The sequence below is a fragment of the Salmo salar genome, chromosome ssa04, assembly GCF_905237065.1.
Source record: "Salmo salar chromosome ssa04, Ssal_v3.1, whole genome shotgun sequence".
Taxonomy (NCBI): Eukaryota; Metazoa; Chordata; class Actinopteri; order Salmoniformes; family Salmonidae; genus Salmo; species Salmo salar.
Genome location: NC_059445.1, coordinates 44,716,304 through 44,729,674, shown reverse-complemented (window position 1 = coordinate 44,729,674; position 13,371 = coordinate 44,716,304). Strand labels below are relative to the sequence as shown.

Here is a 13,371-nt window from a genome sequence, read left to right as displayed (position 1 = left end):
AAATTGGGTACGTTTTTCATCCGGCCGTGAAAATACTGAAGAATATGCATATTACTAGTGGATTTGGATAGAAAACACTCGGAAGTTTCTAAAACTGTTTGAATGGTGTCTGTGAGTATAACAGAACTCATATGGCAGGCAAAAACCTGAGAAAAAGTCAACCAGGAAGTGGAGGATCTGAGAATTGTAGTTCTTCTTTCTAGTCCCTTTCAAAACTACAGTATCTGTGGGGTTACATTGCACTTCCTAAGGATTCTATTGGCTGTCAAAAGCCTTCAGAAAGTTGTTTCAGCCTTCTCCTGTTACTGGGCAGATAATAGGAGCTCAGTTACTGAGTGGACTGCCTGTGGACAAAGGGATTGGATATGCGCGGTCACGCGAGCGCGCTGTTCCTTCTTTTTCTCCTTGAATGAATACGCTATCGTCCGGTTGGAATATTATCGCAAGTTTACGTTAAAAATACCATAAAGATTGATTTTAAACAGCATTTGACATGCTTCTAAGTACGGTAATGGAACATTTAGACTTTTCATCTCTGGTAGCGCGCTCACGCGTTATGCCTTTGGATAGTGCTCTGAACGCACGAACAACACGGAGGTATTTGGACATAAATATGTATTATTTCAAACAAAAACAACATTTCTTGTGGAAGTAGCAGTCCTGGGAGTGCATTCTGACGAAGATCAGCAAAGGTAAGAGAATATTTCTAATACTAATTCTGAGTTTAGGTTGCCCCGAACTTAGCGGGTGTCTGTATAGCTCTCTGTGATGGCTGAGCTATGTACTCAGAATATTGAAAAATGTGCTTTCTCCGTAAAGCTATTTTAAAATCTGACAAAGCGGTTGCATCCAGGAGTAGTCTATCTATAATTCTTTAAATAATTGTTATATATTTTGTCAACGTTTATGATGAGTATTTTTGTAAATTGATGTGCACATTCAGCGGCTGTTTTGGTGGGAATACATTTTCTGAACATCACGTGCCAATGTAAAATGCTGTTTTTGGATATAAATATGAACTTTATCGAACAGAACATACATGTATTGTGTAACATAATGTCCTAAGAGTGTCATCTGATGAAGATCGTCAAAGGTTAGTGCTTCATTTAGCTGTGTTTTGGGTTTTTATTGACACATGTCCTTGCTTGGAAAATGGCTGTGTGATTATTTTTGTCTATGTACTCTCCTAACATAATCTAATATTTTGCTTTCACTGTAAAGCCTTTTTGAAATCGGACAATGTGGTTACATCAAAGAGAAGTGTATCTTTAAAATTGTGTAAAATAGTTGTATGTTTGAGATAGTTGAATTATGACATTTTGTTGTTTTTGAATTTGCCGCCCTGATATTTCACTGGTTCTGTCCCGCAGGTGGGACGCTAGCGTCCCACGTAGCCCATAGAAGTTAATGTGTGTGCGTTATCTTCAGACGAGTCCAGTGACCCTTGTGGGGGTCATATAGCAAAATAGAGAAGACCATCGTGTATGTGAGAGTCTCATCTTTCCTTAGAGTGGTCATAACCATTCGGACGGTACAGATGTCTTCGTAAGAAAATTGATTTCTGGGATGTCTCATGGTCTGACTCACAGTGCTGTAGCTCGGCCAGTATATGGGCAGATCCGGTGGATTTAGACGCAGCCCATGCAGATATCTCTATCTTAAATGTACACGTTTTGATGGGGATTTTTTTACTGTTACTTAGATTGACGTATGGGTGCGTCAATAGACTCTTAACCTGTTGGGTCTAGGGGGCAGCATTTGCACGTCTGGATAAAAAAAATGTACCCGATTTAATCTGGTTACTAATCCTACCCAGTAACTACAATATGCATATACTTATTATATATGGATAGAAAACACTCTAAAGTTTCCAAAACTGTTTGAATGGTGTCTGTGAGTATAACAGAACTCATTTGGCAGGCAAAACCCTGAGACATTTTCTGACAGGAAGTGGATACCTGATGTGTTGTATTGACTTTAAACCTATCCCATTGAAAAACACAGGGGTTTAGGAATATTTTGGCACTTCCTATTGCTTCCACTAGATGTCACCAGCCTTTACAAAGTGTTTTGAGTCTTCTGGAGGGAGATCTGACCGAACAAGAGCCATGGAACGATGATGTCCCATTAGACACCTGGCGCGCTAGTTCATGTTGGGTACCCTCGTTCCAATACGTTATAAAAGAGTATGCATTCGTCCACCTTGAATATTATTCATGTTCTGGTTAAAAAGGCCCTAATGATTTATGCTATACAACGTTTGACATGTTTGAACGAACGGAAATATATTTTTTCCCCTCGTTCATGACGAGAAGTCCGGCTGGCTTACATCATGTGCTAACGAGACGGAGATTTTTGGACATAAATGATGAGCTTTTTTGAGCAAAACTACATTCGTTATGGACCTGTGATACCTGGAAGTGACATCTGATGAAGAGAATCAAAGGTAATGGATTATTTACATAGTATTTTCGATTTTAGATCTCCCCAACATGACGTCTAGTCTGTATCGCAACGCGTATTTTTCTGGGCGCAGTGCTCAGATTATTGCAAAGTGTGATTTCCCAGTAAGGTTATTTTTAAATCTGGCAAGTTGATTGCGTTCAAGAGATGTAAATCTATAATTCTTTAAATGACAATATAATATTTTACCAATGTTTTCTAATTTTAATTATTTAATTTGTTACGCTGACTTGACTGCCGGTTATTGGAGGGAAACGATTTCCTCAACATCAATGCCATAGTAAAACGCTGTTTTTGGATATAAATATGAACTTGATAGAACTAAAAATGCATGCATTGTCTAACATAATGTCCTAGGAGTGTCATCTGATGGAGATTGTAAAAGGTTAGTGCATCATTTTAGCTGGTTTTATGGTTTTGGTGACCCTGTCTTTGACTTGACAAAACATTACACACAACTCTTGTAAATGTACTGTCCTAACATACTCTAAATTTATGCTTTCGCCGTAAAACCTTTTTGAAATCGTAAAACGTGGTTAGATTAAGGAGATGTTTATCTTTCAAATGGTGTAACATAGTTGTATTTTTGAAAAATTTGAATTTTGACATTTATTTGGATTCAAATTTGCCGCTCTTGAAATGCACCTGCTGTTGATGGAGTGCACCACGGGTGGCACGCTAGCGTCCCACCTAGCCCCAAGAGGTTAAGGATGAAAGGGGCCCGGTTTGCGGTTAACCAGGCTCATGATGCAGATATAGGACTGAATACAGTTCAAAGCTTCATGATACAAAAGAAAGAGCATTTAATCTTAGTGTTAAGGGAAAGAGCTGGATAGAGAAGAAGAGCACAAGGTGACATTGTTACTTACTGCGGTTGATGGTGGGACTCCATGTTCACCAGACTTATGGCTTAGGGGTAGAAGCTGTTAAGGAGCCTTTTGGACCTAGACGTGGCAATCCCGTACCGCTTGCAGTGCGGTAGCAGAGAGAACAGTCTATGACTTGGGTGACCGGAGTCTTTTACAATTTTTGGGGGCTTTCTTCTGACACCGCCTAGTTTATAGGTCCTGGATGGCAGGAAGCTTGGCCCCAGTGATGTACTGGGCCTTACGCACTACCCTCTGTAGCGCCTTACGGTCAGATGCCGAGCAGTTGCCATACCAGACAGTGATGCAACTGGTCAGGATGCTCTCGATGGTGCAGCTGTGGAACTTTTTGAGGATCTGGGGACCCATGCCAAATCTTTTCAGCCCCCTGAGGGAGAAAATGTGTTGTCGTGCCCTCTTCACGACTGTATTGGGGTGTTTGGAAAATGATAGTTTGTTGGTGATGTGGACATCAAGGAACTTGAAACTCTCGACCCGCTCCACTACAGCCCTGTCAATGTAAATGGGGGCGGCCCTCCTTTTCCTGTAATCCATGATCAGCTCCTTTGTCTTGCTCACGTTGAGGGAGAGGTTGTTGTCCTGTCACTACTCTGCCAGGTCTCTGACCTCCTCCCTATAGGCTGTCTCATTGTTGTCGGTGATCAGGCCTACCACTGTTGTGTCATCAGTAAACTTAATGATGGTGTTGGAGTTGTGCTTGGCCATGCAGTCGTGGGTGAACAGGGAGTACGGGAGCGGACTAAGCACGCACCCCTGAGGGGCCCCCGTGTTGAGGATCAGCGTGGCAGATGTGGTTTTTTCCTACCCTTACCACCTGGGGGCGACCGTCAGGAAGTCCAGGATCCAGTTGCAAAGGGAGGTATTTAGTCCCAGGGTCCTTAGCTTATTGATGAGCTTTGTGGGCACTATGGGGTTGAACGCTGAGCTGTAGTCAATGAACAGCAATCTCACATGGGTGTTATTTTTGTCCAGGTTGGAAAGGGCAGTGTGGAGTGTGATTGAGATTGCGTTATGTGTGGATCTGTTGGGGCGGTATGCAAATTGGATCGGGTCTAGGGTTTCCAGGATGATGGTGTTGATGTGAGCTATGACCAGCCTTTCAAAGCACTTCATGGCGACCGACGTGAGTGCTACAGGGCGGTAGTTATTTAGGCAGGTTACCTTTGCTTTCTTGGGCACAGGGACTATGGTGGTCTGCTTGAAACATGTAGGTATTACAGACGCGGTCAGGGAGAGGATAAAAATGTCAGTGAAGACACTTGCCAGTTGGTCCGCGCATGCTCTGTGTACAAGTCCTGGTAATCTGTCTGGCCGAATCTGACAGTTTGAAGCAGAACCTTGTTATATCAGTGAAAGATAACGGACAGCCCTCTCTCTCTACAAACTGTGATGTATATTTACTCATATCAGATAACTTGGTTGAAGTTCCAGATCTGAAATACATTGCTTATTAGGATAGTTATATCTTCATCTCTGATCATTGCACTGGTCTCTGTCTCCACCTTTTTCCTGACTTTCATTATTCTCATCCTGGCCGTGAGGTTCTGCCGCAGTAGAAAGCCTAGAATGTTGTTTGATGGAGCAGTCGCCATTCCCAGCGCGTATTTCCCTCCCAACTATCCAGAGGTGGGTGGAGCTGGAACTCTGCATAGTTCTTACAATTATTATGTACACCTGACAATGGGCTCACACACCAATGACTTCAAGGTTGTGCGATCTTACAATGACAGTACGCGTCCTGCTGATCTTACAGTGAAGAGGTGTCAAATTTAGTGTTTGGGAGAAAGTGTGCTCACTCTTAAAGATGCGGAGTAGTCTGATGTGAGAAATGAAGCCTGCAGAAATGCCTTAAAAAGTCTGCATAAAGCGTTTTTGTTCTCCACCTTTTGATAACGTCATACAGTCTTACAGTTGAAGTCAGAAGTTTACTTACACTTAGGTTGGAGTCAATCAAACTTGTTTTTCAACCACTCCACAAATTTCTTGTTTACAAACAATAGTTTTGGCAAGTTGGTTAGAACAACTACATTGCAATGATGTCATTGCTTTAGAAGCTTCTGATAGGCTAATTGACGTCATTTGAGTCAATTGGAGGTGTACCTGTGGATGTATTTCAAGGCCTACCTTCAAACTCAGTGCCTCTTTGCTTGACATCATTGGAAAATCAAAAGAAATCAGCCAAGATCTCAGAAAGAAAAATTGAAGACCTCCACAAGTCTGGTTCACCCTTGGGAGCAATTTCCAAATGCCTGAAGGTACAACGTTCATCTTTACAAACAATAGTACACAAGTATAAACACCATGGAACCACGCAGCCGTCATACCGCTCAGGAAGGAGAGGCATTCTGTCTCCTAGAGATGAACGCACTTTGGTGCGAAAAGTGCAAATCAATCCCAGAACAACAGCAAAGGACCTTGTGAAGATGCTGGAGGAAACAGGTACAAAAGTATCTATATTCACAGTAAAACAAGTCCTATATCGACATAACCTGAAAGGCCGCTCAGCAAGGAAGAAGCCACTGCTCCAAAACCGCCTTTAAAAAGCCAGACTACAGTTTGCAACTGCACATGGGGACAAAGATCGTGCTTTTTGGAGAAATGTCCTCTGGTCTGATGAAACAAAAATATAACTGTTTGGCCATAATGACCATAGTTATGTTTGGAGGAAAAAGGGGGAGGCTTGCAAGCCAAAGAACACCATCCCAACCGTGAAGCACGGGGGTGGCAGCATCATGTTGAGTGGGTGCTTTGCTGCAGGAGGGACTGTTGCACTTCACAAAATAGATGGCATTATGAGGGAGGAAACTTATGTGGATATATTGAAGCAACATCTCAAGACATCAGTCAGGAAGTTAAAGCTTGGTTGCAAATGGGTCTTCCAAATGAACAATGACCCCAAGCATACTTCCAAAGTTGTGGCAAAATGGCTTAAGGACAAACATGTCAAGGTATTGGAGTGGCCATCAAAAAGCCTTGACCTCAATCCTATAGAAAAATTGTGGACAGAACTGAAAAAGCCTGTGCGAGCAAGGAGGCCTACAAACCTGACTCAGTTACACCAGCTCTGTCAGGAGGAATGGGCCAAAATTCACCCATCTTATTGTGGGAAGCTTGTGGAAGGCTACCCAAAACATTTGACCCAAGTTAAACAATTTAAAGACAATGCTACCAAATACTAATTTAGTGTATGTAAACTTCTGTCCCATTGGGAATGTGATGAAATAAATCAATGCTGAAATAAATCATTCTCGCTACTATTATTCTGACATTTCACATTCTTAAAATATAGTGGTGATCCTAACTGACCTAAGACAGGGAAGTTTTACTAGGATTAAATGTCCGGAATTGTGAAAAACTGAGTTCAAACGTATTTGGCTAAGGTGTATGTAAACTTCTGACTTCACCTTTATATGTTTTGCTTTGAATTTGTATCGTTTGTTCTTCTTGACACAACATCGCATATACTGATTGTTTTAATATTGGCATTATGCCTACAGCTGATATAGTGAATGACTCAGATTTTGCAGTTACAGTATCTATTCTTTGTTTTGGGTTTGAGTTCGAAAGACTACTGAATGACTCGTTATCAGTATATGTACGTTCGTTTTCTACTAGCATATTTCTTCACCATTTGCTTAGCATACTATTTTATTATGCTTTTGAAATTCGTTCACTTCAACAATGTCTACCTGTCAGACATCAATATTGTGTACTAATTGTCTAGCACAGTTAGACTGTAGTCTACATTTGTTTTATCTATTAGCCTACTTCAGTTATTCCTAGGCCTACATACGTGTTTCAAGGAAACACGTTTCAGCACCGTGATGTGTGGACAGCGCCACTGCATTGAAGCACTGATATGTGGGATTTGAAGTTGGGCTGTGAGTAAAATGAGGGATAGTGATAAAGGTGTTGCATTGCGTGTGTGCATTTCGTGTGTGTGCATTTTGTGTGTGTGCATTTTGTCTGAGAAGTAAATCAAGTGTTTTGACATTGGATAAGTTATTTGGGTTTTAGTTTTTTATAGTTTGAGAATCAACTATCGGCAGCTGATGTGAGTATGTTTATTTCCAAGATATTTTATTATGTATTTACATCGTTGTTTATGCCTACTAAAAAATAAAAAATAAATCATGAATTTGGAAACACTCAGTATAGTGTTACTCTCTGACTTTTATAGGCCTACTTGAGATTGCAGTTTTGCAAAAGTACTCCAGGTGTCGCTATTCACCAGCTAAAGCCATTAGATATATTTCCCAACCCATTCCCGCTGCATAAGCAAAGGGAGAGACTAATTTTATAACAGTGCGAAAGATCACATCCCTTGGACGAACGTAAGACAGGCCTGTTGACTAAGTTGCTTTTATCGTTTCACTCTTTCAAATAGTTTGTACTTGACCCCAGCATAATATTGGAATAACCTTTGTTTTTTGAAAATGGAATACAAGGGATTCTCGTTCACTGGCTCGAATTTCTTCATGGCTTTGTTTCTTTTCCTGCTGCGCACCAGCTATGGAGACGTGACCTATTCTGTTCTGGAGGAGATGAAACGCGGATCTGTGATCGGGAATATAGCCAAGGATCTTGGCCTGGATCCAAAAGGACTGTATGTTCGTAAAGCTCGCCTAGAAATGGATGGTAGCAACACACTCTATTGTGACATTAACCTGAGCACTGGCGACTTGATTGTTGCTGAGAGAATGGACAGGGAGCAGCTCTGTGGCAGAAGGGTTTCGTGTGTATTGAAATATGAAATGGTGCTCGAGAATCCTTTAGAATTACACCGCGTCGTTCTTCAGATACAAGATATTAATGACAATTCACCACAATTCGCGAACGATCGCATTACGTTTGAGATCAGAGAGTCAGCCGTTAAAGGCGCTCGATTTGTGGTTAATCAGGCTCATGATGCAGATATAGGACTGAACGCCGTTCAAAGCTACACACTACAAAGGAACAGCCATTTTGGTTTGGCTGTGCATACCAATCCTGGTGGGGTAAAATATGGCGAGTTAGTATTAGAGAAAGAACTGGATCGAGAAAAAGAGCAGGATGTAACATTGTTGCTTACTGCTGTTGATGGTGGGACTCCACAGAGATCTGGTACTGTAGTTATACACGTCACTGTGTTGGATGCTAACGACAATATTCCAGTGTTTAGCCAGAACCTTTTTAAGGTCAGTTTGCCCGAAAATTCTCCCTTTGGCACTGTAGTAGTTACTGTAACCGCCACAGATGATGACGAGGGACAAAATGGGGACGTGATGTATGAATTCGGCCCTATCTCTAATGAATTGAATGACTTGTTTTCTCTTGACCCTAAAACTGGAGACATCAGCATAGTAGGACAGGTGGATTTCGAAAAAGAGTCGATTTATGAATTGAGTATCCAAGCCAAAGACGGCTCAGGTTTGACATCGTTTGCCAACGTGGTCATTGAAATTACAGATATGAATGACAATGCACCAGTAATATATATCAAATCACTTAGCAATCCAATCCCTGAGAATGTTTTACTTGGTACAGAGGTGGGCATCATTAATGTACAGGATAAAGATTCGGAGGGAAATAGACAGGTCCGCTGCTCCATTCAACAAAATGTTCCTTTCAAATTAAACCCCTCAATCAAAAACTACTATTCTCTGGTAACAACTAGTGAACTAGACCGAGAGATAATATCAGATTATAACATAACTATCACTGCCACTGACGAGGGGTCTCCACCTTTATCCTCCTCAAAGACTATTCATTTATCTGTATCAGACGTGAATGACAACCCACCTGTGTTTGAAGAACAATCCTACAGTTCCTATGTGACTGAAAACAACAAGCCTGGCTCCTCTATGTGTTCTGTTACTGCCAGAGACCCAGACTGGAGACAGAACGGCACGGTGGTCTATTCTCTATTGCCCAGTGATGTCAACGGTGTTCCGGTGTCCTCATTTCTATCCATTAACGGAGACACGGGGGTGATCCATGCTGTGAGACCATTTGATTATGAACAGTTTAGGAGCTTCAAAGTCCACGTTGTAGCCAGAGACAATGGTTCTCCTCCACTCAGCAGTAACGTGACAGTGAGTGTCTTCATAACAGATGAGAATGATAACTCTCCCCAGATATTATACCCTGCTCCAGCAGGGAACTCCTTGATGACTGAGATGGTCCCCAAAGCTGCTCTGGCGGGGTCCCTGGTTTCCAAGGTGATCGCTGTGGATGCTGACTCTGGACAGAACGCGTGGCTTTCATATCAGATCGTGAAATCGACTGATCCGGGACTTTTCACTATTGGTCTCCACAGTGGAGAGATCAGGGCACAGCGGGACATTTCTGAATCTGACAGTATGAAGCAGAACCTTGTTATATCAGTGAAAGATAACGGACAGCCCTCTCTCTCTACAACCTGTGATGTATATTTACTCATATCAGACAACTTGGCTGAAGTTCCAGAACTGAAAGACATGACTTATGAGGATAGTTCCAAACTAACTTCCTATTTGATCATCGCACTGGTCTCTGTCTCCACCTTTTTCCTGACTTTCATTATTCTCATCCTGGCCGTGAGGTTCTGCCGCAGTAGAAAGCCTACAATGATGTTTGATGGAGCAGTCGCCATTCCCAGCGCGTATTTCCCTCCCAACTATGCAGAGGTGGATGGAGCTGGAACTCTGCGCAGTTCTTACAATTATGACGCATACCTGACAACGGGCTCACGCACCAGTGACTTCAAGTTTGCCAGATCTTACAACGACAGCACACTGCCTGCTGACCAGACACTGAGGAAGAACCCAAATGAACCTTTTGGAGAAAACATTATCACGTTCAACACCGTGGGGGAGTGTGAGGTGAGATTTCATAGCTTGTGAAAAACTGAAATTCTTTTGATCCAATTCTGCATATATGAAGCTGTACAACTACCCATGTGCATATATGAAGATGTACAACTAACCATGTGCATATATGAAGATGTACAACTACCCATGTGCATATATGAAGCTGTACAACTAACCATGTGCATATATGAAGCTGTACAACTAACCATGTGCATATATGAAGCTGTACAACTAACCATGTGCATATATGAAGCTGTACAACTAACCATGTGCATATATGAAGCTGTACAACTAACCATGTGCATATATGAAGCTGTACAACTAACCATGTGCATATATGAAGCTGTACAACTAACCATGTGCATATATGAAGCTGTACAACTAACCATGTGCATATATGAAGCTGTACAACTAACCATGTGCATATATCTCATGAAGCTGTTTAACTATCGGTTTCCTGTTGATCTTGTTGTGCTCTTTTCGTAGTTTAAGTTTTTATTCATGTAGCCTATTCATACCTCTTCCCCCTCTTCTTACAAGGCTTTATCGTTATTTTCAGCTTTAGGCTCATCTTATTACACACGTGTTTTCTCTTTGTTCTTCAAAACGGCTTCTCACTAATTTCATTCAGGGCCATTTTGTCACTAGTATTCTGAGGATATGTTCCTATCAACCATCATCCGATTTCAATGTGACCCAGTAGCCTACAACACACGTAGGCCAAGTTCAGCACCATGGACAGCACCCTTTTCAGCATTCAGTCTGTCTCCACACTACAAACTAAAATTGCAACAAGTGGAGGGCGTGAGATATATTTGATAAAATGAGTTAATTTTGAATGTATATATATTTTTTCCAGCAACGACATTTGGAAATACATTGTGGACTTTATATTTTGAAGGTTGCGGTTACTTTACGCTGTTTATCAGGCTAAACAGTATTTCTTTCGATGAAATGTTGTTGGCTCAGTTGGGCTCAGCTGGGACGGCACGAGGTTCGTTGAAAATTCTGTTTTCACAAACATGAATTTAGAAAGGTATTTTTTTTTTGACATGATGTAATTAAAAAAAATCTATTGCCATAATTTACCCAATCATGTTTTTGTTTTCGGATGCGTGGCAGCCTTTCCTTCATACAGTTGGTTGTAGACTTAAACATGCTTTCCTGCAGTTTTTGTGAAACTACACGGAGTGTCGCTATTCACCAGCAATAACTTGTAAGTCTCTCTCTCCACCCATTTGTGTCATTTACAGGGAGGAGACCTCATATATTCAGTGTAAGGAAAGTCGCTTGCTTAACATTGTATAGGCTAGTGGATTTAGCTTTCAGTCGTTATGAACGTTCGTTTGGTTGGATAGCGCTATAATTTACCACACCATTGCATCGGGAATACGTTTTATTAACTGAAAATGGAATGCAAAGGATTCTCTGCCTTGATGTTCTGCCTGGCTTGGTTTATTTTCCTACTGCGTACCAGCTATGGCGACGTGACCTATTCTGTTCCGGAGGAGCTGAAACGCGGATCTGTGATCGGAAATATAGCCAAGGATCTGGGACTGGATGCAAAACGAATCATGCATCGAAAAGCTCGCTTAGATGCTGATGGTAGCAGCAAACGTCATTGTGAAATCGATCTGAATACTGGTGATTTGATCGTTGCTGAAATAATAGACAGGGAACAGCTTTGCGGTAGGAGGATTTCATGCAACCTAAAATATGAGATGGTTCTGGAGAATCCCTTAGAATTACAAAACATAATTCTGCAGGTACAAGATATTAATGATAATGCTCCACAATTCCAAGAAGATGTGATAAAGTTGGATATCACAGAGTCAGCAGTTAAAGGGGCTCGGTTTGCGGTGAACCAGGCTCATGATGCAGATATAGGACAGAATTCCGTTCAAAGCTACACAATACAAAGGAACGACCATTTTAGTTTGGCGGTTCATAGCATTCCGGGTGGGGGGAAGTATGGCGAGTTAGTGTTAGAGACGGAACTAGATCGAGAACGACAACAGGAGGTGACGTTGTTACTTACTGCTGTTGACGGTGGGACTCCACAGAGATCTGGTACTGTAGTTATACACATCACTGTGTTGGATGCTAACGATAATAAACCAGTGTTTAGCCAGAATGTCTATAAGGTCAGTGTACCTGAAAATGCTCCATTAGGTTCATTAGTTGTTACTGTGACGGCAACAGATGCAGACGAGGGGGCAAATGGAGAAGTGACGTACGGATTCGGCTCCATCTCAGATGAAGTGAATCAATTATTTTCCCTTAATCCCAAAACAGGTGAAATTAACATAGCTGGATTTATGGATTACGAAAAGGAGTCAATTTATGAATTAAGTATTCAAGCCAAAGACAATTCAGGGTTGACGTCATTTGTCAACATAGTTGTTGATATTAAAGATGTGAATGATAATGCACCAATAATATTTATCAAAACTCTTAAAAATCCCATCCCTGAGAACGTGTTACCTGGCACAGAGGTGGGCATCATTAATGTACAGGATAAAGATTCAGATGGAAATAGACAAGTCCGCTGCTCCATTCAACAAAATGTTCCTTTCAAACTTAACCCTTCTATTAAAAACTACTATTCTCTGATAACAACTAGTGAACTAGACCGAGAGATAATATCAGATTATAACATAACTATCACTGCCACTGACGAGGGGTCTACACCTTTATCCTCCTCAAAGACTATTCATTTATCTGTATCAGACGTGAATGACAACCCTCCTGTGTATGAAGAACAATCCTACAGTTCCTATGTGACTGAAAACAACAAGCCTGGCTCCTCTATGTGTTCTGTTACTGCCAGAGACCCAGACTGGAGACAGAACGGCACGGTGGTCTATTCTCTATTGCCCAGTGATGTCAACGGTGTTCCGGTGTCCTCATTTCTATCCATTAACGGAGACACGGGGGTGATCCACGCTGTGAGACCATTTGATTATGAGCAGTTTAGGAGCTTCAAGGTCCATGTTGTAGCCAGAGACAATGGTTCTCCTCCACTCAGCAGTAACGTGACAGTGAGTGTCTTCATAACAGATGAGAATGATAACTCTCCACAGATATTATATCCTGCTCCAGCAGGGAACTCCTTGATGACTGAGATGGTCCCCAAAGCTGCTCTGGCGGGGTCCCTGGTTTCCAAGGTGATAGCTGTGGATGCTGACTCT

At 41.7% G+C, this 13,371-nt stretch overlaps 1 protein-coding gene across 15 annotated transcripts in view; it reads left to right on the top strand.

Annotated features, from left to right (window-relative positions):
* Nucleotides 1-13,371, top strand: part of LOC106603249 (protocadherin gamma-C5) — a 186,079-nt gene that overhangs the window by 72,379 nt on the left and 100,329 nt on the right. The window contains exon 1 of one of the 15 annotated variants that reach the window (XM_045716969.1): nucleotides 7,625-10,192. The exons of 12 other annotated variants lie outside the window; for them this stretch is intronic. In XM_045716969.1, the coding sequence (XP_045572925.1) occupies nucleotides 7,787-10,192 (2,406 nt within the window). In that variant the 5' untranslated portion in view covers nucleotides 7,625-7,786. Of the gene's footprint in view, nucleotides 1-7,624; nucleotides 10,193-13,371 lie in introns of those variants that run through there. 2 more of the 15 variants (XM_045716985.1, XM_045716997.1) reach the window with 2 other exon arrangements.